Source organism: Nestor notabilis, unplaced genomic scaffold (genome assembly GCF_000696875.1).
Source record: "Nestor notabilis isolate BGI_N333 unplaced genomic scaffold, ASM69687v1 scaffold11219, whole genome shotgun sequence".
In the NCBI taxonomy this organism is placed as follows: domain Eukaryota; kingdom Metazoa; phylum Chordata; class Aves; order Psittaciformes; family Psittacidae; genus Nestor; species Nestor notabilis.
Genome location: NW_009945060.1, coordinates 6,222 through 33,896, shown reverse-complemented (window position 1 = coordinate 33,896; position 27,675 = coordinate 6,222). Strand labels below are relative to the sequence as shown.

Here is a 27,675-nt window from a genome sequence, read left to right as displayed (position 1 = left end):
CCAGAAATTAATTCACACCATGAATGCCAAATTATTGCTTAAGTTTTTCATTATCATAAACATATTTCTATACCAGTATACAGTGAAAAAAAGAAACCTAATGCCAACAGCATTGTTTTTGCTTGTAGAAATCATGTTCAATTTTAAGTATATACATATTCATAAGCATACATAATAAAAATCAAATATTGACAGATTAGCGTGAAAAGCAAAGACCCAATCCCAGGCTGTCTGAAGGCAACAGATTTCTTAAAGCCAAGTAAGACCAAGATTTTGCCTGACTTATCAGAATGAGAAGACAATGTGTTTTGTTATTCTGTGTGATAATAATAAGAATATATTATTGAGGAACGTATTTTAACTGGGGGCTATCCATTTTTTTCATCACTATAAAAAATTTGCATTTATTTTGTTTGTTCTTCCTTAGGTAGTGAACTTTCATTTTCTTTGATGCAAATAGCAAAGATTTGTGTAAAATGACAGTTTTGTTAAATCAACTACTGCCCACTTTTAAAAGTTAATAACTATGTTTCCAATACACAAAGTTATTTTATCGTCTGATTTTGGCATTTAGGATTGAATCTGGAAAACCAATGAATTTGTTCAAAGATCAAATTTCTTTCTATTGATATTTTTCCCCCCAGAATTATTGGCATACACAGGTAGCATGCTGGAACTTCTCACAAAGAACTGAAATTAAATAAATAAAATATCCTTTTTTTGCAATTTTTAAATTCACTGTGTTCCATAGTAATTTGAAATCTACTAGTCAATATTTCTTGTGCCCTAACCTATTCATTATATGCCATCCTGGCACTTCCAAAGGCAGTTACTTTTTGATTCAGTTGTAATCATTTCACTGTCTGTGAAATGATCCCATAGCATCTGTTAATTGTGTGGAGTGGTTTGAATGTATTTGGGAGATGGATCAACATCTATGAACACAATTGACCTCCGATATTCATAAATTAATTCTAAAAATACAAGCTTTTTAAAGTAAAAAAATATTCTGTGGCATGTTCAAGAATGTTTTACTTACTTATTTATATACTTACGTGTTTATACACTTACACAAGCTGTCCTGCCAAATACACCTATTCTTTCCCCTCAGTCCTACTATTGTATATAAGGTACTCCTCTACCAAAAACTAAGTGAAGTTACAGCACCTTATGCATCTATGTGGTATTACAAGCACCAGAATTATTCTCAGGATGTTCAGGTCTGTTACTTTTAGGCATAATGACATTTTCATTTTACAACATGAAGTGTCATTTTGTATGTTCTTTCAAATGGGGTACTAATGAAAACCACAATTTTAATTTGGCTGTTCTAAGGTACAAGTAATATTGGAAAATCCTCCAAAAAAATTTAATTTCATCAAGCCACATAATAGCAATAAAAATGTGTAATACCATAAGCAAGACTTTGATCTACCAGTCCAAATCAATTTCTGCCTTAATAGTAGAAAAGTTACCCACATAATCTCAGTTTGCATTCATGCATCAATCTGAGAGAAAATCAATACACAAATATGGTGTAGCATGTATGACCCATTACTCACTACTTCTAAGAAGTGCTCCTATTTACCATATATAAGGGGTTTTTTTGTGCTTGAAGAATAAAAGTGAACAATAGCAGATGAAGTAAAACCAATAATAAATTAACACTGCTGCCTATGTCAATGAAAATAGATCCAGGATCAAAGTGAAAATGAATGTCATTTATGTAGGAATCTTCTTCTGAGAGGGTTTATTGATCAGGAGCTGTGCAATGCTTGTCAAACACAACATTCTTCATGCTTCACAGAGCACCAAATACTACAGGAGGTCTGAGAACATGCACTAGTGGCTGCTGCATTCACTTTGCTCTTAAGAAGCACCAAATCATGCCTAGGAACCCCCAGGTTTATGTCATCTATCAATGCTGATCACTTCTCATTTATTTCTAGGACTGAAATTCTTATTAAGAAGAGCTGTGGGAGGAGGCCCCTTTGTACTGAAGTTTGTTATTTAGTCCCACATGACTGGATTTGGTGAGTTTGCAATTCCAAACCCAGCTGAAATAATTTTCAATTAACTATCAAAAAAATTTCCTTTTCAACATTTTAAAATAGAATTCTCTCATTATCTTCCTCAGAATTTAATTTTACATATTTAAAAAGATAATAATAAAAATTCTGGAGCAGTCTGTTCCTGAAGGACTGCACCCATGGAAGGGACCCACACTGGAGCAGTCTGTTCCTGAAGGACTGCATCCATGGAAGGGACCCACATTTTCTTTCCCTAAAGGGCTGCACACACGGAAGGGACCCATGCTGGAGCAGTTCATGAAGAACTGCAGTCTGTGGGAAGGACTCACACTGCAGAAGTTCATGGAGGGCTGTCTCCCATTGGAGACACTGGAGCAGAGGAAAAGTGTGAGGAGTTCTCCTCTGAGGAGGAAGGAGCAGCAGAGACGATGTGTGATGAACGGCAACTTCCGTTCCCCATTCCCCCTGTGCTGCAGGGGGGAAAGGAGTAGAGAATTAGGAAGTAAAGTTGAGCCCAGAGAGAAGGAGGGTAGAGGGGAAGATGTTCTGAGATTTGGTTTTATTTCTCATTATCCTACTCTGATTTTATTGGTAATAAATTAAATTAATTTCCCCAAGTTGGGTCTGTTTTGCCCATGGCAGTAACTGGTGAGTGATCTCTCCCTGTCCTTATCTCAAATGAAGAAGGGGAGTGGTAGAGAAGCTTTGCGTTGGCACCTGATGTCTAGGGTCAACGACCAAAAATCTGAAATCCCTTTTTCTAGGGAATAATATTTCTCTGAATACATATTCAAAATCTGTGCTTGGTATTTTAGACACACCTTCAAACAAGGAGTATATTTTAAAATAACTGATAATTGAAAAGAAAAATTCCACTGACTTTAGACCTGCAGCACCTAGAATGGCAGTTCTCCAGTTCTGGGAAAGAAAAATCCATAGGCTTCAATCCTAAATATATTCTTCAATCTTAAATGCCTACTGGCATTTGAATCCAGGCTACTAAGCTATCTGAACTATTTTCTAACCTGACTTGCATCTGTTATGGACCTCCCTCAGCTTTTGTGTCACTTATAAAGTTAATATTATGACTGCTTCTCCATCATTAACAAAAAGTATTAAGTGGTGCCAAGCCAGAAGACATAGTATCTCAACAAGAAGATCCTAATGAAAGTTTTCTTCTAGCTCTGTTGCAAATCTTACCATGTAGTCAAAATTTAATAATTTGATGTGTGCCACAATGATTTTCTTATCACTGTATCTTCTTAATCAAAATGTCATACTGCATCAAGTGAGATGTCTTACAAATGTACATTATATCACCAGAAATGTATAAGCTCGGAAGATGATATTGAGTTAGTTTGACAGGAGCTAGTTTCTATGAATGAATGTTTATTGGTATTAGTTTTATTATCCTCTGCCCTTGCACTAATCTGTTCCAGGATCAGCTGTTCCATAACTTTGCTTGAAACCAATGTCAGGATGAAAAGCCTGTAATTAATTTGGTCGTTTCATTTATTTGTTTATGAATTTTTAGAAACGGGGGGGGTGGAGGGTGGGGGGGGAAACAACCCAAAAAAAGGTGGATTTTTCCCCCCTCAAGCCTTCCTTCGGGACTTTTTACAAATAGGCTTTAGTGATTGCTGGCCAGCTCTTGAACCTATTGTTACCAAGTTATCAAAGGGTATGTTAAGTGAAGAAGGAATTAATGAAGAGGTTGTTTTGGGGAAGTGGCTGATAACAGAGCACAGAACACAATAAAATAGAGTGGAACGGAGTGGAAAAGAATAGTATTTCAGTTACAAGGGATCTACAACAATCATCTAGTCCAAGTACCAAGTTAGACAAAACCAAAATCCTCAGAACCTCTTTATAAGACATTCTTCCCAGCCCTTTCACCAGCTTTTTTGCCTTCCTCTGGACACATTCAAGTACCTTCACATCCTTGTTAGATTGATTTCTCTATTTTCCACACATACAAACAGTAAGTCATTACTTGCACTCAAAAAAACTGTAACAGTTATTCTATCTTTTACAGTCTAACTTCCTATCTCATACCAAAGTCCTGCATGCTGGAGACAATGCTTTTTTAATTAAGAAATTGTAAGAGGTAAGGTTGAGAAATTACAAAGAATACTACTAGTATTTGCAGAAGGAGTTTTCTTGCATGTTAAAGCAATCTGACACAAGTATGTCTCTACACATTATAGGCAAATTTTTTTCTTTTGCTACAGAGGTATTTGGTAGTTTGCAACAGAGGCAAGCTTGCATTCTGTCTGTTGTTTTATCTGGTAGAATAAAGAAAAATATTGATCTATATGAATGCACACTTATTTACTTGAACATGTTTGACAGCTGGAAAAAGGTAATGCCACTTCTGATTGAGTGTTATTTTAGCTCCTTTGCCTACTCAAGCATTTCTAACTAGATTATTATCAGTCTTTCTCACATCACTTTCTCTCAATGACTATTTTGTCTTTGCAAATTTCATTGATATCACCTTTCCAAATATATATTCAGAAACAAGCCATAACTGTTGCATTTTTAATTTCTTAAGTTTGCAGGAAGGCATATGCAACAAAGGCATACAAAGGAAATATCTTCATAGCTACTGCCTTTATTGCAATGTGCTGTTAACAAATCAATTTTATGCGTGATAAGATTTCTTTTTTTCTACTTTCTGTTTTTACTAGCCCTTTTTCTTTAGTGTACTGCCCTACTGAACTGTCTTGTGAGTCTGTTCAGTACTTCCTAGTTCTTTTGTGGTGAATGAAAAAGCCAGCCTAAGTCTCATCCAAATTCAACTACTTCTCATTTGTTCATTTCCACTTACGAACAGTATTTTCTGATGCTGAACTCCACGCTCGAGCTTTCACTTGTTTTTATTAGAAGCATTTTCTTCTTTTATGTCAACTAGCAATAAATTTGGCTTTAACTTGCCAATAGCATTAGCTGAAAATTGTTAAAGACATAAAATCAGAAATTTAACCCAAACCTCTTGATATTGCTCTCCTAGCTGTCTCGGGGGGAATTGCTTTTGCTTATTGATGAATTCTCTTTATCTGATATTCTGGAGTGTGAAACATTTAAATTGCAGGAGAATAACATGCACTGAGTTTTTAAGAGAGTCTTGTTAAATTACACACTGACAAAAAAACCTACCAATGCTACTCCTGAGCTGTTTTCCCTGAGTACCTTTCAATAACGCATTTTAATAATTCTGTTGATTCCTGGGCAAGAGCCCACGTCTTTCTACATCTTCCCTGACTGATCCAGAAAAGAAGAAGTGACCACAAAGAACTGCAGAGAGAAGAAAGAACTCCTGTAAAATTCTGCAGAAAGGGACAAGCAAGAAAAGTTTTTCAGCGTCATGAAGGTCACTGAATGATTCACAAAGGATTCATTCACAGTTCATAGTTAATCGTAGAATGGAACAACTGTACTACAGGAAAAGATCAACATCCACTGATGCCAGAAGTTAATTAGTTTTTGGCAAACAGAAAAATGGTTCTGTGTTATGAAGCCAGACCAAACTATGGATTTATTTTCAATTATGCTAACTTTTTGAAAAGCATATGGTAATATCTTTGATTATTAGTTTGTAGGTTCTAGTTTTCCTCACTTACAAATACCCATGCAATTATCTAAAAATACATGAGTTTGGGGGGGAGTGGCCTACTGTACTTCAATGCATGAATCATCATTAACTGCCTATTCACATGGCCCTGCGTGAAGAGGACTGTGTGTCAGATGTGTGCAAATTAAAAGGGCACTGAGATAAATTCTAACCAACTGTAACACTAGAAAGTCTTTGAAAATACAGCAACTTCAACTATTTATGAGAGGAGAATAATTTGGGAATAGGTAAATATGGGAGAATCTATTTGTTTTTTAACTACTTAATGACTGTGCTGCTGTGGTGGCTGAAGCTCCAGTCTACAAACAGAAGCAAAGAAGAGATATGTGATTTAAAGTTATTTTTACCCAAATGCCTTTAAAACATTATTGCGTTTTCATGCATTTTGATTGAAAGGGCAAACTCTGGTTCATTCATGTGAAAGGACTCAATTAAAAATTTCAATTAAAAATTTGAAGAGCTACACTGGTGGAACAGAGTAACTCAGAAAGGCTGTAGTTTGTAATTCTTGCATACTTCTAGTTGCACACCTTGTTTTCTGCATGAATAGCCTTTGTTGCTGGGCCTCACAGGCCTGGGACTTGTAACAATGCCCTGCTTTCATTAAACAATTGGTTGTGAACTCTAGCCTGGTGGACTTCTGCTGACTACTGACTAAATATTAGTGGTAGCACTTTCATAAGCACTTCACGTTAATGGAAATCAATGAGGTACATGTTTCTCAGTCACTCATGCCACATGCACACAAAGTAATTGGGGGAACATGAGGGAGACTTTAAGCACAGCATGCTCTGGCACCATGCAGCTATATGAATACCTTCGCAATACTGGTGGATTGCCAGTCTTAGTGGGGTCACTTTGGGACCACTGCTAGTGGGCACCCACACAGTATGCAAGTCCCTCATGACTCCATGCACTCCACAGGTTGACCAACAGGCACTTTTGAGAGTTTTCTCCTATGTACATTAGTTTTAGATTTGCAAACAGAATTTGTCAGTACTGGCTATCTATTGAAAAGAGTAAGGGACCTACATTCTGTGTATTTCACTAAAATTACGTTTTCTGAAGAAGAAAGCGTAGGAATGTTTCCATTTCTGAAGGCTTCAGGACTGTAAAAATGAAGTGTTTAATAAGGTACCCAAGGGGCAGCCAAAAAAACTCCACTGGCAGTCTTAATTTAAGCTTCTGGGTTGTTTGTGCTTGTTGTGGGATTTTTATTTTTTTTTTTTGTTGAGGCTGGGGTTTTTTTGTTTGTTTGTTCGGGTTTTTTTTGTTGTTTTGGTTTGGATTTTTGGTTGGTTGGTTGGTTGGTTGGATTTTACACAACCAGCAGTCACTTTGCCCTGTGCTTTGCTTCCACAGATGAATCTGAATGCAACACGCAGAGAGAAATACCACATGTGCAAAACAGTGAAAGGTTAGAAATAACTAGCTGAGGAGATTCAGCCCTGTGAAAAGGAAACTCAGGAAATTCATAAACAGTTAGGGTCCCATTTAAATAGCATGCACATGTCTGCAACCAGACCAGATACGCAACAGCCATTACATAGCACGTTTGAGCCCTGGTTTGCTTTAGATCTACCTGAGCAACAATCTACTTTGGAAAAAAAGCATAAAAAAGATTTTCATATTTCTCCCCAATGACACTACTGATTTTAGAAATCACCCGATGGACTGGAGAATGAAGCACCTTATTTACACAGGTTGGTCACAGGGCAGCAAGATGATTAATATTCATGACACCTAGTAGACAACAACCTGTGGGGAAGATTAGGCTTGAGGTAGAGCAGTCTAGACTTAAATTTCAGTCCACGAAGACTGCAGTGAACAAGTGCTACGGCTGAAGCTGCGTTAACAGTACCTGGTTACGGAATGCTATCTTTCGGCAGTTCAGTGATTCGCAACATACACAGTATTTCTGAAGGGCAGAGGATCGCACTGTGTAAACAGGGGCTTAAAGAGTTTCTGTCAACAAGGAGTAAAGTTTGCTGTGTCCATTTGTTCCCTTGAAATATTAAAAAATAGGGAAGGACCAAAGCATTGTGCCTATCCCTTTTTCTTCTTTATTTTTTTTCCTGTTACTGCTCTTTACAAAGTGACCCTTGACCCTATTCCTGCATGACAATTATAGCTTATAGAATGAGAAGTGACTTCCAAAACTGAATTACCACCAATAAATTTCTGTTGCATTTATTGATGAGCCTGACTATGACACAATGATCCACATGACACTTAATACCGTAGACAAACATCTTGAGGATTTGCATAGTAAGATTCGTTTTCCCTGAACATGTTCTTTCTTTGACTACATAATTTGAGCCTTGACTACAGGTAATTTTATTCTACATCTAGACCTCTGCTGGGCATTATCTCAAATTTGTACTAGGCTGTGCAGTAGGTTTGCATTAGGAACAATGGGAATAAACACACTTGTTCCCAGCTTGGGTAAAAGGCTATTGTGCTAAGCCCTTACATGGTTTAGCCCCTGGAATTAGGTTTCTATGGCACCGCCAATCAGCTATGGTAAACTTTGGGTGTTTGTACATAAAAAATGTTAATGAAATGCTAATGGTAGGTATAAGCCCCTTAAACTATCAGAAAATGAATAGGAGAGACTGCTAAAATTGAAAAGCTTGGAAGGGCCTGAACAATCACTTGTGATGCAAGTAGGTTGCTTTTCCATTAATATCTAAAAGTATTTTTAGGACATGGACAGCAATATTGATACATACCAAATTGAAAATGACAGATCACCTATGAGCACTGCCTAGAGTTTTTATGTGTTTTATGTATAGCTGCATTTGGTCAGCATTTCCCAGAGATTTTTGGGTGTGCATGGACCATCTGTGAAAATTTATTCAGAACTGAATTTTGGCAAACAATAATGCAGCCTTGGAGTTTTTTACTTTCAGAACTTTCAGAAAGATTACTCAAAAAAAAAAAAAGTTGTTCCAATAGTTAAAGATTTTTTAGTACAATTTGTAACCTAGTTTGACTTAAACCATTTAAAGATTTAATTGGCTTGACTATTTTGGAAAGAGCTCATTTAAATAATCACAATACAGAAAAAAACCCCTCAAATAATCCAAACCAAATCCCTTCTTATTCTGAGAATATCTTCAAATCAATTCAGTTATGAAACCTTTAGTCACTTCCTCCTTGCTTTTCTCCTTGAATTAACCTTCTTCTACATGGTTTACTTCAGCTGGAGCTACTTATTCTCAAGCAGTGTTCATTTCTGTTTCATTATTTCCTTATTATGATTCTTTTTCTATTTTAAGCAAAGAGATATACGCAATTTTGCTCCATTTTAACCTATCATATACTTTTTTTCCCCTGTAGTACACAACCTTTTAGTCTAAGATTTACTTTGAAAATTATCACTTCGGCATTTTTCTATACGTTTAATTTTTAATGTCAAAACCCACAATTTGTTCTTTAAATAATTAAACATGGCTTTTTGATGAAGCCAATTGCACTGATAAATAATGTTGTAATCTAAATCCCAGCCATAGTGACCTGTAGTTTTACAAGATAACATGCATGTCTCCACCAGAAATGGCAAATGTAATTAGTTCCCATGAGCACTCAGAAATATCTTCCTATTCTTGTGATATCTTTTATGATACTATCCCTGAATTATTAATTTTAAGTGGTTTAATCAAGGCCTAGATGATTTAATGTAGTAGAAAGTATTATAAAAACATTTCTGATGCTGTTCCTTAGATGTGAAAATACATAAACATGAAAGGTAACTCATTGGACTGAAGCAATATATGAAGTTAGCAGCTCAAGACTGTAAGAATATGATTTGGTGAAACTTGGTGTATATATTCGTTACTTGCCATCCTACCCTCTGAACCTTGCAGTTGTTAAATGATATACTTAGTTTGTGGTTATATATCTACTCCATCCTTGAATGGATTTTTACATAACCTCATAATTATTCAGATTAAAAATAAAAATAAAATTAAAAAATAAAAATAAAAAAAGAAAGAAAATAAAAATAAAAAAGACAGGGAGGCCAAGACAGCCAGGATTATTCCTTATTACAGGCAGGCAACCCAGGATCTGGAGCTTCTAATCTACCTACAATATTTTAATATAATAAAAGGCTTGGATGGATATAAGCAAGAATAGCTCTAAATCTAAAACTTAATCTAAAGCTCTAAATCTGACATGATCTCTTTTCAGTTGTTAGTTGTACATCTTTTCCCTTGTAAGACTTCTCTTGCAGGTAAAGTGTCATTCTCGTATATTAGCATGTCCTGCGAAAAGGGATTCTTCGTGTTGCCTCTTGCAGTGATTACATAGGGTAACCCCTTAAACAAGTTCATGTCAAAACCGAAAGACTACAATGCTAAAAGCTGAAACCTTCCTTTTTGTTCCCTGTGTTTTGCAGAGGTCTTTCAGTACAGAGCAGTGCATTGTTAATGCAGACTGCCTTGATTTTCCCTGCAGGAGGCTATCAAGTCTTACAAAGCCTGAAGCCCTGCCAACAGGGAATATTACATTTTTGGAAGTGCCTTCCAGATAGCAATGAATGACAAAAGCCAAAATGGTCAAACCTTTGTGGCTGTTGCATTTAGGATGTTGGTTGGTTGTGATAAAACAAGCAGCCTTGTTTCTTGACTTTCACCCAATGTTTTACTATATTCAATGGCCTGTATTGAATTTATCCATTTCCTGATGGAATAAAAAGGTTCTCTTCAACATTTTCTTTCCTTACTGTATTTGTAGGCCATCCTGCAGCCTTACTGACACCTTAGCTCAGTGACTGATACTGTCTGTGATCATTTGGTACCTAATTCCAGAAATGGACAAAACACAGATATTTTGCAATGGGTTCATAAGAATTTTGTTGACAATGGATAATTAGTGAGATCTGAGGGTCTTGGACTCCCTTCCAGGCTCTGAACAGCAACATTAAGCAAAGCTTAATATATTCTGCCTTTGTCCAAAGCCTTTTCTCATTAACAGCTCTGATTTTCTAGCTAGTTTGTGCAAACAGCTCCAGCACCAGCTCACCAGCTTCTCATCCCAGTCCCAGCCTCCTCATCCCTGCCATTTTCTTTCTTTCCCATGTCCCAGTCTTTCCTACAGTGCATGGCTTCATTTCCTATGGCAGAAGTTTTCTTGTCCAGCCTTCCTCAAGCTCCTTCTGTTTTCCTTTGCCATCCTCTCAAGAGCTGTTAGTCCCAGCTTTACCACTTTGCCTCTCCCTGGGTATTAGTGTCCAACCAGTCCCAGTCCCCTGATGTGAGCTTTTAGATCTTCATCATTTCCCAGCTCTGTCTTCCTTTGTTTTTTTTTTTTATTTTTTTTTTTTAAGGTTGTTTAATGTGTTTATTAATGGACTGTGAACAGTAACGAGGCAAAATCACCAAATGAGGCATGCTTTTAGGTTAATCAAGTTTGGAGAAAAATATGACCTGGAAAAGTGGATTTCTTTCCTTCTGGCTCTACAGGGTGTTTTTTATGTTTGTCCTTCAGTGCAATCTCTTGACCAGACGGAGCCTGGTCTGGGCCCACAAACTCTTCAAGCACAGAATGAGGTAAGGTATTTTCCCTGGAAAGTTGTTACTCTGGATTTATTATCTCTAAGGTGCAAGATCTTCCTTGCATTTCTTAATTCACAAAGGGACCTCATCGGTGGAGTGAGGACATTTTAAACTTCATTAGGCCTCTTCCTCAAAATTATTCATTTCAGTATAAATCTACTTCCATAATTTTGTATTATTTCAACTCTTTCTTGTTTTACTTATGGAGTCAAATCTTTTGGAAACATAATTTCTTCCATTGGTCATGTGCTTTGAACAAGAAGCAATGAATTCTAACCAAAACTGCTTAGAATGTAGCTATTTAAATGGACAAACAGAAGACTGGACCATAGCCTTGTAAATGTCAGAACAGGCTGGTTTATGATTTACATTTTTGGATTGCATAATTAAAGAAAAAGGGAGAAGTGGGTTGGATATCTTCTTGACACTTCACTTACCATTAAGCCAATATTTCAAAGAGGTATTTCCAGGTGTTCAAGCATTTGCACTATAAGTTTATATCAAGTTTTAATGATGTTTGGGTGGCTGAACATGTTCGATTAATAAAACTGCCACTTTTCATTACTAAGGCTAAGGCTGTCAACTTAGTAAAAGTTCTGGAAATTATCAGATCCTGTAATACTAGTGTTTGAGGCTGTATTGACATGGAATTGCAGAGAAAAAAAACTGTGGTTTATCATCAAGAAAAATAGTCCATGTTTATTTCCACAGACACTGTTATAAAGAGGTTTTCCTGGGCTTTTTGTTTGTTTGCTTGCTTTCCTCTGTCTTTTATTTAAGCATATTTAAGAGGAACTAAATGCAGATCTTAAAGTTTATATATTGCAGCTGAGCAAGTAAACCTTTCCTTTCTCTGTTTCTTCCAGCCTCCAAATATATAGATCTTTTCATGCTCAGTTCTTTCAATAAAAAAAAAGGCATAAATATAGCTATAGTAGGTAATCAGTACATTTAAATCCTAAATAGTTAGAATGTTCTCTTACCTTTTTATGAAGTCATGTAAACTTTGATAAAATAATTTTAAGTAAGTATTACATACCTGTTAGCTATTCTTTTTACATCCCCCTTAAACCGAAGTTATCACACTAGATTCAGGGGAAGAGAGAACACGTTCCCCATCTCCACTCTTTCTTCTTGTTTTCCTGATTGTAGGTTGTGTTCCTATAATATATATCTATCCATAGATCACATTCCACAAAGGTCCTTACAAGTTGTGTGAACATAGAAGACAGTCTACCTTTTCAGCAGTTTACCAAACTCATGTATTGATTTTATAGCATGAAAAATTGCAGGCATCAGAAGACAAAAATAATAATTAAAAGAAACCCCAACCAAACATTCTCCCTCAAAAAAAAACCCCAAAACAAACAAACAAACAAAACAAATAAACAAGAAGAAAAAAATAGAAAGAGGAGGGAAGAAAACCTTAAAAAGTTCACTTTCTAATGCAATCCTTTAAAAGTAGGTTTGATTTTCTTTTTTTTGATAGAAAGTGATTTAAATATCCAGTGTTGATAACTGTTCCATAATATGAACAGGGTAGGCAAGGGGAAAAACAAAGTACCCTGACGAAAGTGAATCAGGTTGAAATATTGCTATTTTTGCCTATTGTCAAACTGTGAGTAGTTTGAGTCAGTTCTGATTCAGAATAGCAGTAACAGCAGTTCCCTAGCAGAAGAGAATTGGAAATAGGTAAGGTAAAAAATAAAGAGAATTTCTAAACTGAAAAAAATAAAGCCTTTCATGATGCATATTACCACACTGAATTTTGACTCCTCAGTAGGATGCCTTCTGATTGCTTTCAGAAGAAACCTCATTGATAGACAAAAAGGAATCACTAAAGTTATGTCAGTTTCTGACTTTGTTGAATCCACATGAAGATCTGTGGCCTTAACCCTTGCTTGACACAGCAGATTGCCAAGGGAAATATACTACTAAGTAAGGAAAGACATATGCATCGCTGAGTTTGAGGCTGGTAATGCTTGATTACCATCACTCTGCTGACTGCAGAGTGCAGCAGTCTGTGTCTGGATAGACAAGAGCTACCTATGTGATTCAAAAGGTGACATCTGTTTTTCCTAAGGTTCTTGGTTGGCATTACTATGTTAATGATGGACACAAAGGAGAGGGAAGTCTGCTGATCCTGCTGTTCCTGAAATGCTGAAATGAGTTAGTTTACAGGGACCTGATTCCTGAGAATTTACTCAATCTCTGCAATTGTCCCTGTTCCAATAAAGATCTGCTAACTATCTGAGAATCCCATTTCTTCCTTAGAATAGCAGAATTAGGATTTTACAAAAGGGAATCCTAGACACTTTGTTGATGTATTTCTGTTGCATTCCAGAACTATTTTCTCATCCTTCGAAGACTCCTCATTCCAAACACCAATATTGTGACTCTTTCATTAATAGTTCATTAATGAGCTTTCTTTGAGACTTTCCTCAGGGCCCTGGCAAAGGTCTGACTTAAAAAAAAAAAAAACAAAACCAAAAACAAGGCAGGAGGTCTGTGTCAAATGATCACAGAAAAATAATGTTCTTATTCCAGCATGAATTCAAATGAAAGTAAAAGCAAAGCCCCAAGCCTGCATTAATGGAAGGACAGTAGTACTCAGAGGAAATAGTCTTTAGGACAAAGAAGAGGGAAGTTACAAAAAGAAACAAGAGGAGAGGCCAGAAGGTTATAGGTGAAAAGGCAAGCTGGCTCTGGCATGTTGCAGTCAAACTGGCATAAAACTGGTCAAAGCAGAGATAACCCAATATTTTTGATGACATCTAAATGAGTATAGTGAGATTATAAGTGATTACTACTATTTACAGTGTGTCTGTGGTGGTTTTGATCCAATACCAAGAGCCATAAACTGTACATTTATTTAACCTCATCCTATTATAAAAATTTTAAGATTGTAATTAAGAAATGTGATGGGCTAAAAAAACTTCATCCCCTTTTGATGAATGTATCATTCTCAAACTGACCTTGAGTATTGCCAAATGGATTGCTGTTATTTGTTTAGTACTTGTTGAATAGCTTCAATAAATAATTTAACAACACAATTATTAAAAACCTCCTAATAATATATTGGCCACAACTGCACTGTCTGTGCTTTAACTGGGTGACAGCTTTCCTAAATAGGAGAATAACAAATGACTTTAAGAACAAAGCAAAACCAAGGTAACAAAAATGACAAACCCAGGTGTTAAAGTACTCAAATATTTATGAACTACATGAATCAAAAGCATAAATGCAATAAAAAAATCTTCAACATTCTTCTTTTCATTTTCTTACTCATTTCTACTCTGAAATGACTTATGGCCTTCTTTACAGAAATTCAGATGGGATAATGAGATGAAGGTGTTTCTGAAATACATAATGCTAAAACTAGTTCATTGTCACTGCCTTTCACAACAGCTTTCTGAAGAAAAGCTGAAAATGGTAACAGCATCTTATATTACTTTAGAGGACCAGCTTGAAGCTTACAATAAGCAGACAATAAATTCATTTTCTGTCTTTTTTTCTGAGCCAGCATCAGTACCAGATAACACTTCCAAATACTACTTATAGGGCTGTACAAATATCTTACAGTCAAAGAGAGATTAACTCAGGAAAATGGTGGACTGAAGTCTTCAAAACACTCTATTTTTTTCAGCAGTAGGAACACCAGTTTTCCTTAAGTATGCAAAGTTATGCTTACAATATTCTTCAAGAAATTATTACTTCCAGAAGATGTAGCACTTGAGATCTGATTTTTTTCTTGTCAGTTTGTTAAACACTTCGGGAAACAATGGAGGAAAATGGATATTTATGTATGAATTTGGGAACTATTAAAAAATGTTCACAAGTCACCTTAAAATGCAGTGCTTAATCCAGTATTAGTAGGATTTAAACTTTCAGTATGTTATTGTTGGTTCAATCTTAGATAAAACTACAAGTGCAAATTTTTCTTTCCCCAGTACAACTGGATGTAGAAAAACTGCTAGAAGCGCTCATATTTTAGAAATGTTTTTGAGTGTAAGGTAAAAGGGGGTATATTGCAGTTCAATATCAAAGACAATTAGAAACTACCAAAAAGAGGAACAATGAATAATGTATTGTTCGCTGTAATTTCTGAACTTCCCTGGAGCTTCTCTGTCCTAAGAAGCGGGGATGAAGTTTCATAAAAATGTCAGTGTTTGCACAAAAAATTTAATCCATTTAAAATGCAATTTTATTTTAAGGTTGTGAGAATGGGAAAACTTTGTATTAAGTTTTAAGAAACCCTCCATTCCTAGATGATAGGGTATTTATTAGCACCCTGTAAGCCTGTTCTCTGTATATCTCAACATGTGTCTGACTTTTAAACACGTTAGAGGATGGGATTAAGCACCATTTGCAATGGGCCTGAAATGAATTATAAGACTAATGCTGAGCTAAAAGGGCTTCTGTAATCTTAGCTGAGATGGCTAAACCCAGACTTTCTACACCTGTAAGTCACATTATAGAATGTCTAGACCAAAACAGTTTCCAGATGCTTTATTTGTGTGACGTCTCTCTGTGTGAACACAGTTTGCTAGTGGTCCCTGATTGTGATGGAAGGAGCTTTTGTCAGCCCAGTATTAAGAGTACTCCCCAAGGATGTGCTTCAGTGCAAAGAGGATGGTCCCAACACACAGTGCAGCTTTCCTGCTTCAGTATTTCTGGTGACTTCAAGCAGAAAACATGGCCCAGGATTGCTCCTTGAAGGTTTCTGATAATGTCTGACCCAAGAACAGACACAGCTTGGAGGCAGCTTGAGTTAAGGAAAAAAATCAAAAAATCAAAAAAATCCAGGTGTGCAAGCCAGGAGTGACCTGAAGTTCAGAGTTTGCTGAGGGGATTCTTGCAGACACTCTGGAAACCTGTTCAAGGACTCAGGTTTTTTCACATGTGCTGCTCAGGATGTATTCCTAGAAATTAATCTCTCTATTCATATAAATAAGAAGCTGCAATAAAGTTTTCTTCACATTTGACTGTGGTTCTGTCTTTATTCTGTTAAAACAGGCAACATTTACAAGTTTTCCTCCTTTTGAATGAAGCATTGAGAAAAACAAACAGGCATGCTCTGTCTTCAGTGGAGGAATGGAAGAATAAGGATTAAATAGAGAGTTTAGAATGGGAATGCTTAAACTAGTATTACTACAAGTCACTTTAATCAATGTTTTATATTACTAGACATGTGTTTAACGGGTTCTTTTTCTGGGAGGTATCCTTATATAAAAATTGACTAGCTGGAGAGAAATTCAAACCAAAATGGACCAAGCCAGATTAAAATTATGATCTGCAAGTATGGCCTCAGCTTTGCCTAAAGATATGTATTATTTTGACAAGTGTCCAACTACAGTAGGAAGATGTATGGGAATTTCAATACACTTTTAACATCTTTACCTGCTTCATAGCAACCTGCATCTAGTGAACAATGTATGAGGTAAGTATACTTTTTTCTCTTCAAGCTGCTTGCTAATTCTTCTATGATTCTCCTATTTTATTACTCTAAGAAAATTTCTGTTTTGAACCAATTGTACTGAAGGAATAATTTGGCACACCATTTACAGTAAGCAAAAGACATGCCTGAAGCTGTGGACATGAACAGCATAAAACTCTCTAGATGTCTTTTTCACTCTGCTCCTACTTGTAGGAGGTCTGCAATTAACTTTAATACTGACTTGAATTAGAATGTGGGTGGTGGCTCTGTACTTCTCAGATGAAAATCTGTATTTCATACTTATCTAAAAATAAGCTTTGGTATAACATCATACATGGTTTTGTTTGTGGGGTACTGCGGGGTGTCCTCAGGTCCAAGACAGACTTGAAAGACTTGTATAAGCTAAAGGGAACTTACTGCAGTTTCAGACACTTAAATCAACTAGAATAGAAGCAGCTGTGGACTGTTTCTGTTAAAGAAAGATAATGTAGATGGTACTGTGAAACCACTGGATTGCAGAGCAACATTAGTCTTCAACATAGCTAAATGTAGTCTTCCAAACTCCAGTCTTTATGGGTCATGCCAGAATGAAAATTTTAATTTTCCTCTCCACAGAGGAAAAGCCGTGGAAAAGGGTGCTAAAGGCAAAGAGCATCCGTGGCTGTGTGGAAGAAATTTGGAAACATCACCCCAATGTGAAAGAGTAAAAGCTAAATTTAGAGAGATCTGTGCTGCACTTTTCCTGAAGTATAGCAATTAAAATCTAAAAAGACACTTAGCACCTTTCTGCGACATGTGAATAGTCATCCCATTCTGTATCTTTAAAGTCTCATTAAGATTGTAGATTCAGCAGTGAATAAAATACAAAATATCCTGTGCAATACTGTGAGTTTTAAATTAAGTGCAATTGCTGCCTGTGAAAGACTTTTAGATAACATTGTAGCAACCCTGGGCAAAGGCCAGAACTTCACAGTTTGCATTAATATAAAACTTTTCATTGAGCCAACTGTAAATCACCAATAAAGAGGTGTAATGACACAGAAGTAGGAATAAAAGCCAGGGGTGCTGGAATAGAAAATTCTAGAAACCTGTTCTCAGCTGTTTAAATCCAAAGAAGCTCACAGTTCTTATGTAATATGTCTTTCCATCCGCATTATAGTGATATTAATACCACAAATATTATCATCCATCGGCACCGTAGGCAGTAAAATATAGATATATTTCATAATTTGTGTCAAATGTTCTGTCTATGTACCTTTTTAGGAGTAAATACAACTTACTGATCCAATTCTACTTTGTATTTTGTGTATTAACGGCACTTGTAAAGCTATTTTTACTGCAGTCATGGTGTCTTTCCTATGGAAATACTTCCCTCTCTCCCTACTGCTTTTGCCATCACAGACAGCATGTTACTGTCTTTATAAATGTAGCCCAGCAGACCAAGGCTTGTACCTCTGAGGACCTGGTATCACCTATGTAGCAGTGCAACTTCTCACTTGGCAAGGCCTGGCCACACACTCATCCTCACAGTTTTGCCCTGGTTCTCTGCAGCAAGTGGGAGAGCTGGGCATCTTGGAATGAATCCATGAAAGCCAGCAGCTTTCCATGGTGTCATCTAAGCTGGGCAGGAAAAAGTATAGATGAGAAGTGGCTGCTAGGAAGGTCTCTGTTGCTATGAAGAATTCATTACTCTGTTCTTTTGAAATAAGGAACCAAAATATTTTTCCTAGCAAAACATGGAAACAATACCAGCCTTCTGCTTTTTACCTTGTGTCCTACTGGTTAAAGCACCAGGACATAAGAAATCGAAGTCCCTACCTCTCAAGTGAGTGATTTGGCGAGCCTCCATGCTAAATTCTGAGATGGGTTCGTGTAGTTCTTGGTATTGTTATTAAACATTCAACCGCACTTGCAAACTCAGAAGAGAGCTCAGATCAACAACCCCAAGCTCTGGGTTATGGTTACTGGGGAACAGAGTCAACCCTGTCATCTTCCTCTCCTGGTGAATTATCCTGGAATGGAAGACAATGCAACTCCAGCAGAAGGGAGCAGGAGATCAGCACTCCATGTACAAAGAGGAGTGATAAATACAACATTGCCTGAGGATGAGTGAATGAGGACACCATTCAAGAACTTGTTAAAGTTATACACATACAAAATTTCCAAAACATGGAAACTATCAGATAAGAAACTAATGGAAGAAGACTGTGGGTTTTTTTTCCATGCAATATGAAAATCTTTAAAAAGGATAACTTGAGGTCCTCTAATGAGGACAACCGGATATATTTTTTAGGCAAAAATGGCTTCTTACTGAAGTTTTCCCTTCAGAAGAAAATGCAGGTGAAGACCTGCCTCCGTGTCTTCCTCTGTCTGGTTGGTTTTTTTTTTTACTTTTGCTTTTACCACAGAGTAAAGTTACTTTATTTCTAATCTCTCTCACCATTTGCAACAGTACAGGTCTATACAAAGGACATTGAGCATTTTTCTCCACAAGGCAAAGCGTAAGAAAGAAACCAGCTACATGTGCGGTTCTGCCAAACTTGCAAAATACAAAGAGGAATAATATCCACTCCACTGCTCTTGTTCTAATCATCTTTTGTACTACTCATGAACAGAAGAAAGGTATTTTCAGAGCATCTTATACTTAGCCCACTGGTATATCATTAAGCTGAACTTTGTCCAGTTTTCTAGGGACTGAAAAGTTACATTAAATAGCTAGTATCAGGCTTCTACATTTCAGGATCTGATCCCAGGCAAGCATCAGGGAAAAGCTTCATTAACTGCAGTAGACTATTGATCAAGCTATAAATAATTCTCTTCAGAAGACGTCTTAATATGAGCTTTGTGAGACATCTTGTAACAAGATGGGCAAGTGCTGGATTTGCAGGGCAATATGAAAGTTTTGATTCCTATAAATGTCAGTCTAACTTGTAACCAACATAGGAAAACATTTTAATAAATAGAGGTATTATTAGTAATCAACTATTTAATTATTACATTACTAACCTAAGTAATGACAAAATTATCAAAATCTATTATATGAAGTTTACATTATCAGTGCAAGATGAATTACTGTTAAAAATAAAATTTGAAATTTCTCTTAGAAAAACCATCTTATTCAAAATATTAATTCTAATTGATTATCATTTGACATATGAATATCTTTTAAAAGTCAATACAGACACTATTGAATATCTCTGCTAAAATGTATTTGATTTATTGTAAATACTATATCAGAAATAAAAATTTCTGTCAACAGAAAGATTATTGCTAAATCTTCTTATAATCAGGCTAATTTTCTGCTTTCATGTAAATTGGTGTTTACTGTGAAAAACTAAGTCCTACAATACTCCCCTATTCCAGAGATTATTGCAGTGGCAAGGACTTTAAGTATTACTCTGTTCCACTGAAAGTAGCCAAGGAATGATAGCCAATTCAAATCCAGGCTGTGTATCTGGTCCTGCACACAAAGTAATTTTAAGCTGTATAAACATTGTGGATTTAAAGGTGTTGTTGGAGTCATATTTCACAATGAACTATGAAAAATGAACAGGGAAAAGATATTGTATTCATTTTTGCCATGAGTCAGTTCTGTGGATCACTACTAGGCATTATTGTCAAGTACTAGGTAGTTTTTGCAACCTATATAAAGCCCTAGGTGGGATATGTTCTTGTACTGGGTCTGATGGATTTCATTGAGGACAAAGTTGTGGGAAGACCTGCAGGTAAGAAAGAAAAGATGAGTGAAACTCATCTGCAATTGCTAGTACCATATGCATGTCTGCCTGTATGAGGGCAGCAAGCAGAGGTTTCAGCATGGGAGCTGGAGAGTTGGGCTTTGAAGGGTGTATTCCTGGTACCTGCTAGTTTGTCAGTGCTGGAGCTACTGGGGATGAGGGCCAATGGGGCAGAAGATGCACAAGGACTCTGAGAATTTGTATGTGTGTGTTTGTTTAGATAAGGTGAGAAAGCAGAAAGGAGTGTGATGGAGCAGCATAATCTGGTGAAAGGTGGCACCTCAGGCATCAACTGTCCCTGTATGGTTCTGTCTACCATCTATAAAAATAAACTTATACACAGCTTCAAGACTCAACACAGGATTGTAGAAACAAAGGATTTTAGCTTGATTCCTAATTTCTTAGGATTTCCTTCTATATGACAGAAAGCCCAAACCTGGTTTAATGAACCTTGGAAGCAAATGCAAGCACGGTTTGTAGGTTTCCAAGTACTAAAATTCAGTCTGCAAATTTCAAGAACCTAAGGACAGCTACAAGGATGATTACATTCACTCGATACAAAGCAAGACTCAACAACTGTGAGAATGGATTGTTATCTGGAAGTGTTTAAAGGCCAGGGGAGGTGTGTGTGAACTGAAAAGGCAGAGAGCAGAGCACAGAAGAATTCTCCCACCAAAAACCATTTTCTGTTCTCTCTCTCTGGGGAGTGTTAGACAGACTTTTTTCCACACACAAATGCCAGACACACAGAAGATACTGTCTGGCATTAGAGGAAAGCAGGTTCTGAGATGTTGGAATCCAGCCACTCCTCCATTCATGCCAGGAAAAAAAAATGTTCTTTTTCTCTCCTTCTGCACTCACACTAAACATCAGGCAGGACAGGATAAGGGCACAAGAGGACAGTATTTGGAAGAGGTGGGGACACTGTCCAGAATCAATAGGAAGCCAGAGTATGTCTGCTGAGGGCTGTAAACCAAAGGCTGACCACTAAAGCAACTGTGACATACCCTTGCTGAAAGGGGCAAAGCTCCTGCAATGCCAGGTAGGTAAAAATAGGCATTGTTTTCAAATGATGTGGTGCAGTTTATCTGAGTCTCCACTTGTCTGCTTCAGGATGCCATCTGATTAAAGACAGTCTGTGCAGCACAGCTGACTGAGGTAGCGTGTGCTGGATCCCACTGAAATTGGTATTTTGGGGAAAAAAATAATAAAAAAAATCACATTTGCCCTGGGAAGAACACACAAATAACAAGCACTCTCTGATGTGCCATCAGGACTCCGTGGGACATTAGAAAATGTCAATTACTTTAAAATCCCAAAGTATCGTGAATATTCATTAAACAAATGTCTTCAGATCAGTTATCTGGTACAGAAGAGGGTGTGACTGAAGCAGATCCTTAAAAACAAACACGCACAGACACAACCACATTCAGCAGCTATGGCATATTGTGCACTGTCTTCCACTCACTGTCCAGGCAGTCCAGTTGCCCTGATCAGCTTGTGACCATCCTTCTCTGGCACTTCTCTTGCAACCCCTTTTCCCAAGCTGAGGGGCTTAGCTGCATGCGGACATCCCTGGTTTTGCCTTGCAAATCCAATGTCTGTGCTGGGTGGTGGTCCTGTCCCATCAGCACGGATCTCTGGAGTGATGGCTGGACAGCTGCGTGGACCTTGTGTGGGACCTCGTTGTTCCCTCTGTGCCTATAGCTAAGTTAAAACACTTAACAGCAAAAAGGAAGCAGAAGCCAATTTTGAAATGGTTTCTCAAGCCAGATGTTCTTTGCTAACCTAGTAGAAGAGCTAGGTGCATGAGTGTCTTTCCCTCTGGGTAAATCTCTGGGAGTGTGCTGGTCTTCTGACAAAGTCAAGGAGCATTTGCTAATTGCTCTCTCCATGTGACCCATCCCATGACTCGATGGGGGTTTCCCCTAGTGAAATCTGGCCTCCCTATAGCACATGTCTATTCCTTCCTTCTTCTACAAATAGCTACTTTTTGTAGGTCTTCACATCTTCTTAAAAGACAAACTTTCTTAATTTTGTTCTGTGGTAGTTTGTTTTACTTGCATTTACCAAATCCTCTGCAACAGAGTGTGGACTTTAAATTGTGGTGCTATTAAGCATTGTCCCAAAGAGCTTTACCTGAATCTGAGACTACAGATATTAACCTTGCTTTGCAGCCCTGTGAAATAGGGCAGAGAGCATCATGTAAGCTGATGAAACAGCAATTTCAAACTACAAAGCACAATTTAGAAATCATATGACAGGCAGACTCCACTAATCATCACCCATCCATTATATGTATGCAAGCATGTACCTTTTTATGACAGTAGTTATGGCTATTTATTAGGTTTCAGTATTTATGTTTCAGGGTTATTCACAATGCATGAAATGGTACTTTCCCTCTGGTACACTTAAGTTGAAATTATTATGGTTTTTAAAAAGGGCACTTTTATGGTGTTTTCTATTTCTGATTAATTATCTTGAACTTATTTATGCAGAGGCTCCTTTGGACTGCAAAAATCTTCTGGGCTAAAGGTGTCTGAGGAAGAACAAAAACATGATTTTTGTACGATGCAAAGCAGTTTTCAGGTAAACAAAAATTAGGTTCAGTAACTACAAAGTCTTTGTGTTTATCTAGCAGTATTTAAGCTGAGTGAGTGCTTTAAAAAAGAATAGACTTTTCCTGGGGAAAATGTCAGCAGAAAATTGCAAGAAACACTGGAGTTCACTCCTTGAGCTTCACTCATGAAGTCCTCTACGCTTTATGAGCCTGTTTTGGTGGCTTTTGGTGGGTCTTGGGTTTTTGTTGGTTTTTTTTTTCACTCCCCCCAAGTGTACTTGGGAAGTCTAGGACTTGGAAACTTCAATTTTCCTGCAAATGCACACAGAGTACTTTTAAGGATGATGTTCTTCCTCTCTCCTGTTTTCCTGGTCACCCTTCCATTGGCTGATTTGCAGTTTTAAAATTTGAGGATTTTCTCCTTAAATGCAATTCCTCCTTTCCCCCCCACCCCCGCCAGATCACTGACAGGTGGCTTGGTATTCCCTCTACTTTAATTAGCTTTGTCAGCCTTATATGACATTGTAGCAAGATAGTGCTCTTGCTATATTATCTGACTATCTTGCCAGATGGCAACAAGGGAATTCTTCAGTACTTGTGAATTAGTTTGCTATCACCTGTCAGTGAGAGCTTACTTAGGGTGTAAGATAAAGGTTCATGACCATGGCACTGGCACAGTGATTTCTGCTGTGTATTCCCTGCAAACACCATATGCAGTAGATGTTTATCTGCTTGAGTTTGTATCTTAGCATGAAATTAAAAAAAAAAAAATCGTGAAGAAAAAGTGAATACCTCTTCCAGATGGCAATGAAAAGATTCTCTCGCTGCCAAAATTTGTAAAAGAGGATACTTTTCTTGCAAGAGTAAAGCACACCTCTCTGGAAATGCTTTAAGCTACTGCTGGTTCAAGATAAGAGATGACAACATTTCTCATCTTGCTCAGATTTCAGGAATACACTCCTTGTGACAGCTGGCTTCCTACCTCTGAAATTGCCCTAGATTAACATAAAAGTCATTTAGATGTCTGAAAAAGGTTTGGAAAGACTGAAAGTAAAACAGAACTCTGCTGAGTACTAAATCTAGTAATTTTGTGGTGAGAATTACTACCAAGAAAGGACTAACAAATTCTGGAAAAACAGCAGTGTGTTGCCGTGTGGTCAGTGCAACCTCCCTTTATTATAGCCAGAACACTGCTGAATAAAAAGCTGTGGCAGCTTTCATGTTATGGGTGAACACACAATTCAGTGAGAATACTGTCACAAATCATCAGAAAGGTGTAAGTCAGAAGCAAAAGAAGATGTTAGGGGTTTGAATCTATCTCCTGTTAGTGGAGGATTGCTGTTTGCAGCATGTGTATTTTGCAGCTCTTGATGTAAACTCACAATGGCATCACTCCAGATGAACAAAGCAGGGAGAGCAGGGCTTTGTCTCCTATTTCTACCATTGCTTCCAATGAGTTCCTGTGATGGTCGTGACTGGGATAGAGTTAATTTTCTTCACACTAGCAAGTATGGGGGGTATGTTTTGGATTTGTGCTGATTTTGTTACTGCTGAGCAGTGCTTACACACGGTCAAGGCCTTTTCTGTTCCTCACCCCACCACTGAGGACTGGGGGTACACAAGGAGCTGGGAGGGGACACAGCTGGGACAGCTGAACCCAACTGAACCAAGGGATATCCCATACCATTTGGGGTCGTGCGCAGCACACAAAGCTGGGGGGGAAAAGGAAGGGAGGATGTTTGGAGTGATGCTGTTTGTATTGCCAAGTCACTGTTATATGTGACGGAGCCCTGCTTTCTTGGAGATGGCTGAACACCTGCCTGCCCATGGGAAGCAGCAAATTAATTCCTTGTTTTGCCTTGCATGCATGCATGGCTTTTGCTTTACCTCTTAAACTGGCTTTATCTCAACACATGAGTAATCTCCTTTTCAATTTTCTTATTCTCTTTCCCATCCCACTCTAGAGAAGTGAGCGAGTGCTTAGGTGGGGCTTAGTTGCCAGCTGGGGTTAAACCACATACACAGATACTTTAGTGATTTGGTATCTTGTGCTTGACTGCTATCCACCAACTCCTGGTTCAACTTATGGGTAATTTGCATTCCTGAGAAACTTACAGACTACAAGGATTTTTATCCATAACAGAAGACAACTTCTACATGTGAGCTGTTTGCAACATTACGTGCTGCTAAACCATGAGCCCAAAATACCCACTAAAGCTTTAGTGACTTTTCATTACAAAAATTGCTATCCAGTCCTGAGAACATTGCTGATGTTAGTGGGTGGGCCATGACCCAACAGCATTAGATTCAGAGATTAATAATTTTTTTATTATTGCTATTATTCACAGTATTTCCAAAAGAATAACACAGCTCTGCTTACATTTTGAAGAAAAAAAATAATTAATAATTTTCAAACATTCACCAGCAGTTAAACAGAAGGTTGCTTCTAGGAGGTTCCTTCAGCAGCTGGGAGAAGACTCACAAATGGTAATCATGGAGCTTACTGTAGAGTCATGGATTCAAAATTGCTTGAATTTTATGATAATTTATCCAGTTCAAATAATGTATTCTATTTATATACCTTTTTTCCCTATGTCGCTGTTCTTGAAACAGCAAGATTTCTGAAGAAATAAAATAGGCATCATTAGATGTTAACTACAATCAATTGGTAAGGTTGGTAGCAAAGGCATTTATCAACTGAGAAACGAAGAGTGTCTTTGAACTATTCAGAAAAATACTAAACTTGTGGCTGAATAATTAGACACTATTGAAAGTGTCTCATTTTACTTACCCTACCATTGTGCTCAAAATCTTTCTCTTTAATTTATGGTGAAAACATATAGCTCAATGCAGGAATGGTTTAAAAAACTCAGCTCAGGACTGAGAATCATACAGTAACTGCAAGTGTCTAACAAGCAGCCATGTCAAGTTAACATTTATTCTTCAGTTTGTGAAATTATTAAAAGAGTACAGAAAAAGATATCAAAAATCTAGAGAAAGTCAATAGTTTTGAAGTTTGTAATTCAGAGGTTTTAATACGAACATTGGTATGCATTGAAATCAAGCTGCACTTGAATGAAAGCAAAGTTGGAACAAATACTTCGAGATTTTTATTTTTTTTTTTTTTTTCCAAAACAAGCACTACCATTTGTATTGTTCTTACCTGCAGAGGTTTTCACAATTTCTGAAGTGTTTCTGAGACCCATAAAGTCAAACTGATAGAGTCTCCAAGATTTCTGGTCAGCAGCCTCCACAGAGTTCTTCCTCCATCTGTATATCATTTCCTCTTTAGGGTAGCCATCTAGAAATTAATATATATATATGAATACATTGCATGACATAGAAAAAAGTACTGTAAAACAGTATCTGGTCACTGATTGAGCTATTTGGGAATACCTAATCTGATGCTTTCTCAGTGAGTTTGGCTGCATAATTCATCTAAAGAGTTATACGGCACATGAAAAAAAATAGACTCATAATACTGGCAAAACTGTGATTTTTCACAATTGTTGTTTCTTTCCAATTGAGAGAAATTCCGATCAGTTCTATCAGAAGCAGATCTCTTCAGAGATACAGTTGATTGCACTAACTTGAGGTCCAAACAGAGAAGTATAGTACTTTATGCATGCTCTGAAGAAGCTGTGCAAACAATTGGAATATGAAAAAAAGAGGAGGAAGGCAGGGCCAGTGTAAGTTGTAAACAATTGAAAAGGACAGATTGTTTTAAACATGACAATAGGTCTAGTGTTATGTGTGCCACTGTACTTCTGAAATGAGCTCAATATAGTGCAGAAAAGCAAAATTTTAATTACTATGGGATTTTTAAAGTGATCAGCCACCATATTACTTCTAAAGGCTGCGGTATTTAATGAGACATCACCCGATCTCTACAGCTGAAATAACTTCTGAAAGTCTTCATTTATCAATTTAGCTCTCAGTAGTCATAATTAATCCTTATGCCAATATCTAATTTCCTTTTTGTTAGAGAATGGCATTTTCCAACAGAAGTCTAACAACGAACCTTCAAACAGCCTAAACCATAATAATAGACCACCTAGAAAACAACAGTGTGTCCATGCTAGTTAAAACAAGATTGTTCTCTAATGCATAAAACAATAAATTCTTATTAATCTAATAATTAAAATAGTAGATGTAGATTACAAGGAAAATTAAAAACCTGACAACAACAATAGCCAGTTCATAGAACTGTCTTGTCAGTAATTTTTTTTCCCCATTAGATACTGATTTTTTTTATATTTGCATTGCAAAACAACTTCTCTGTTCACGGTGCAATATCCTTGACATTTTCCTCCTGTGACTGTCTTCTTCATCTTGTTTAAGATTCCATCCTGCTGGGGCACTGCTGTAAGGTGTGCATGGCCTCATTTATCCCTCTCACTAACGCAGCATGAAAAGTACCCACAAGTCCCTTAGTTCTAATCTGTAGAAAATGACTATGTGTTAATCCAAAATGCCATGTTCATATATTTCCCATCAACGTAAATACAGAAATAACCCGCGAAGGACCCAACTGAGTAACAAACACAAGCCCTGCCGTTCTCCATGAGAACTCTTGCTGCCAAGTACATTTGCTGCCAATTCTGCTGTGCCAATCTGTAAGACTGATTTAAAGGTTAATTTTTTTTGGCTGGCTGACTATGTCAAAGGATGCAGAGGCACAGTGAAAGAAGTCAAACTTTGCAGGGCCTTTGAGCC

General features: G+C 37.2%; 1 protein-coding gene across 1 annotated transcript in view; it reads right to left on the bottom strand.

Annotated features, from left to right (window-relative positions):
* LOC104401492 (gamma-aminobutyric acid receptor subunit gamma-3) overlaps positions 1–26,260 on the bottom strand; it is a gene marked incomplete at its 5' end in the record, with an annotated part of 44,973 nt that extends 18,713 nt beyond the window's left edge. Inside the window, one exon of the mRNA XM_010022713.1 lies at positions 26,123–26,260. Within this exon, the coding sequence (XP_010021015.1) occupies positions 26,123–26,260 (138 nt within the window). The remainder of the gene's footprint in view (positions 1–26,122) is intronic.
* Positions 26,261–27,675: the final 1,415 nt, after the last annotated feature.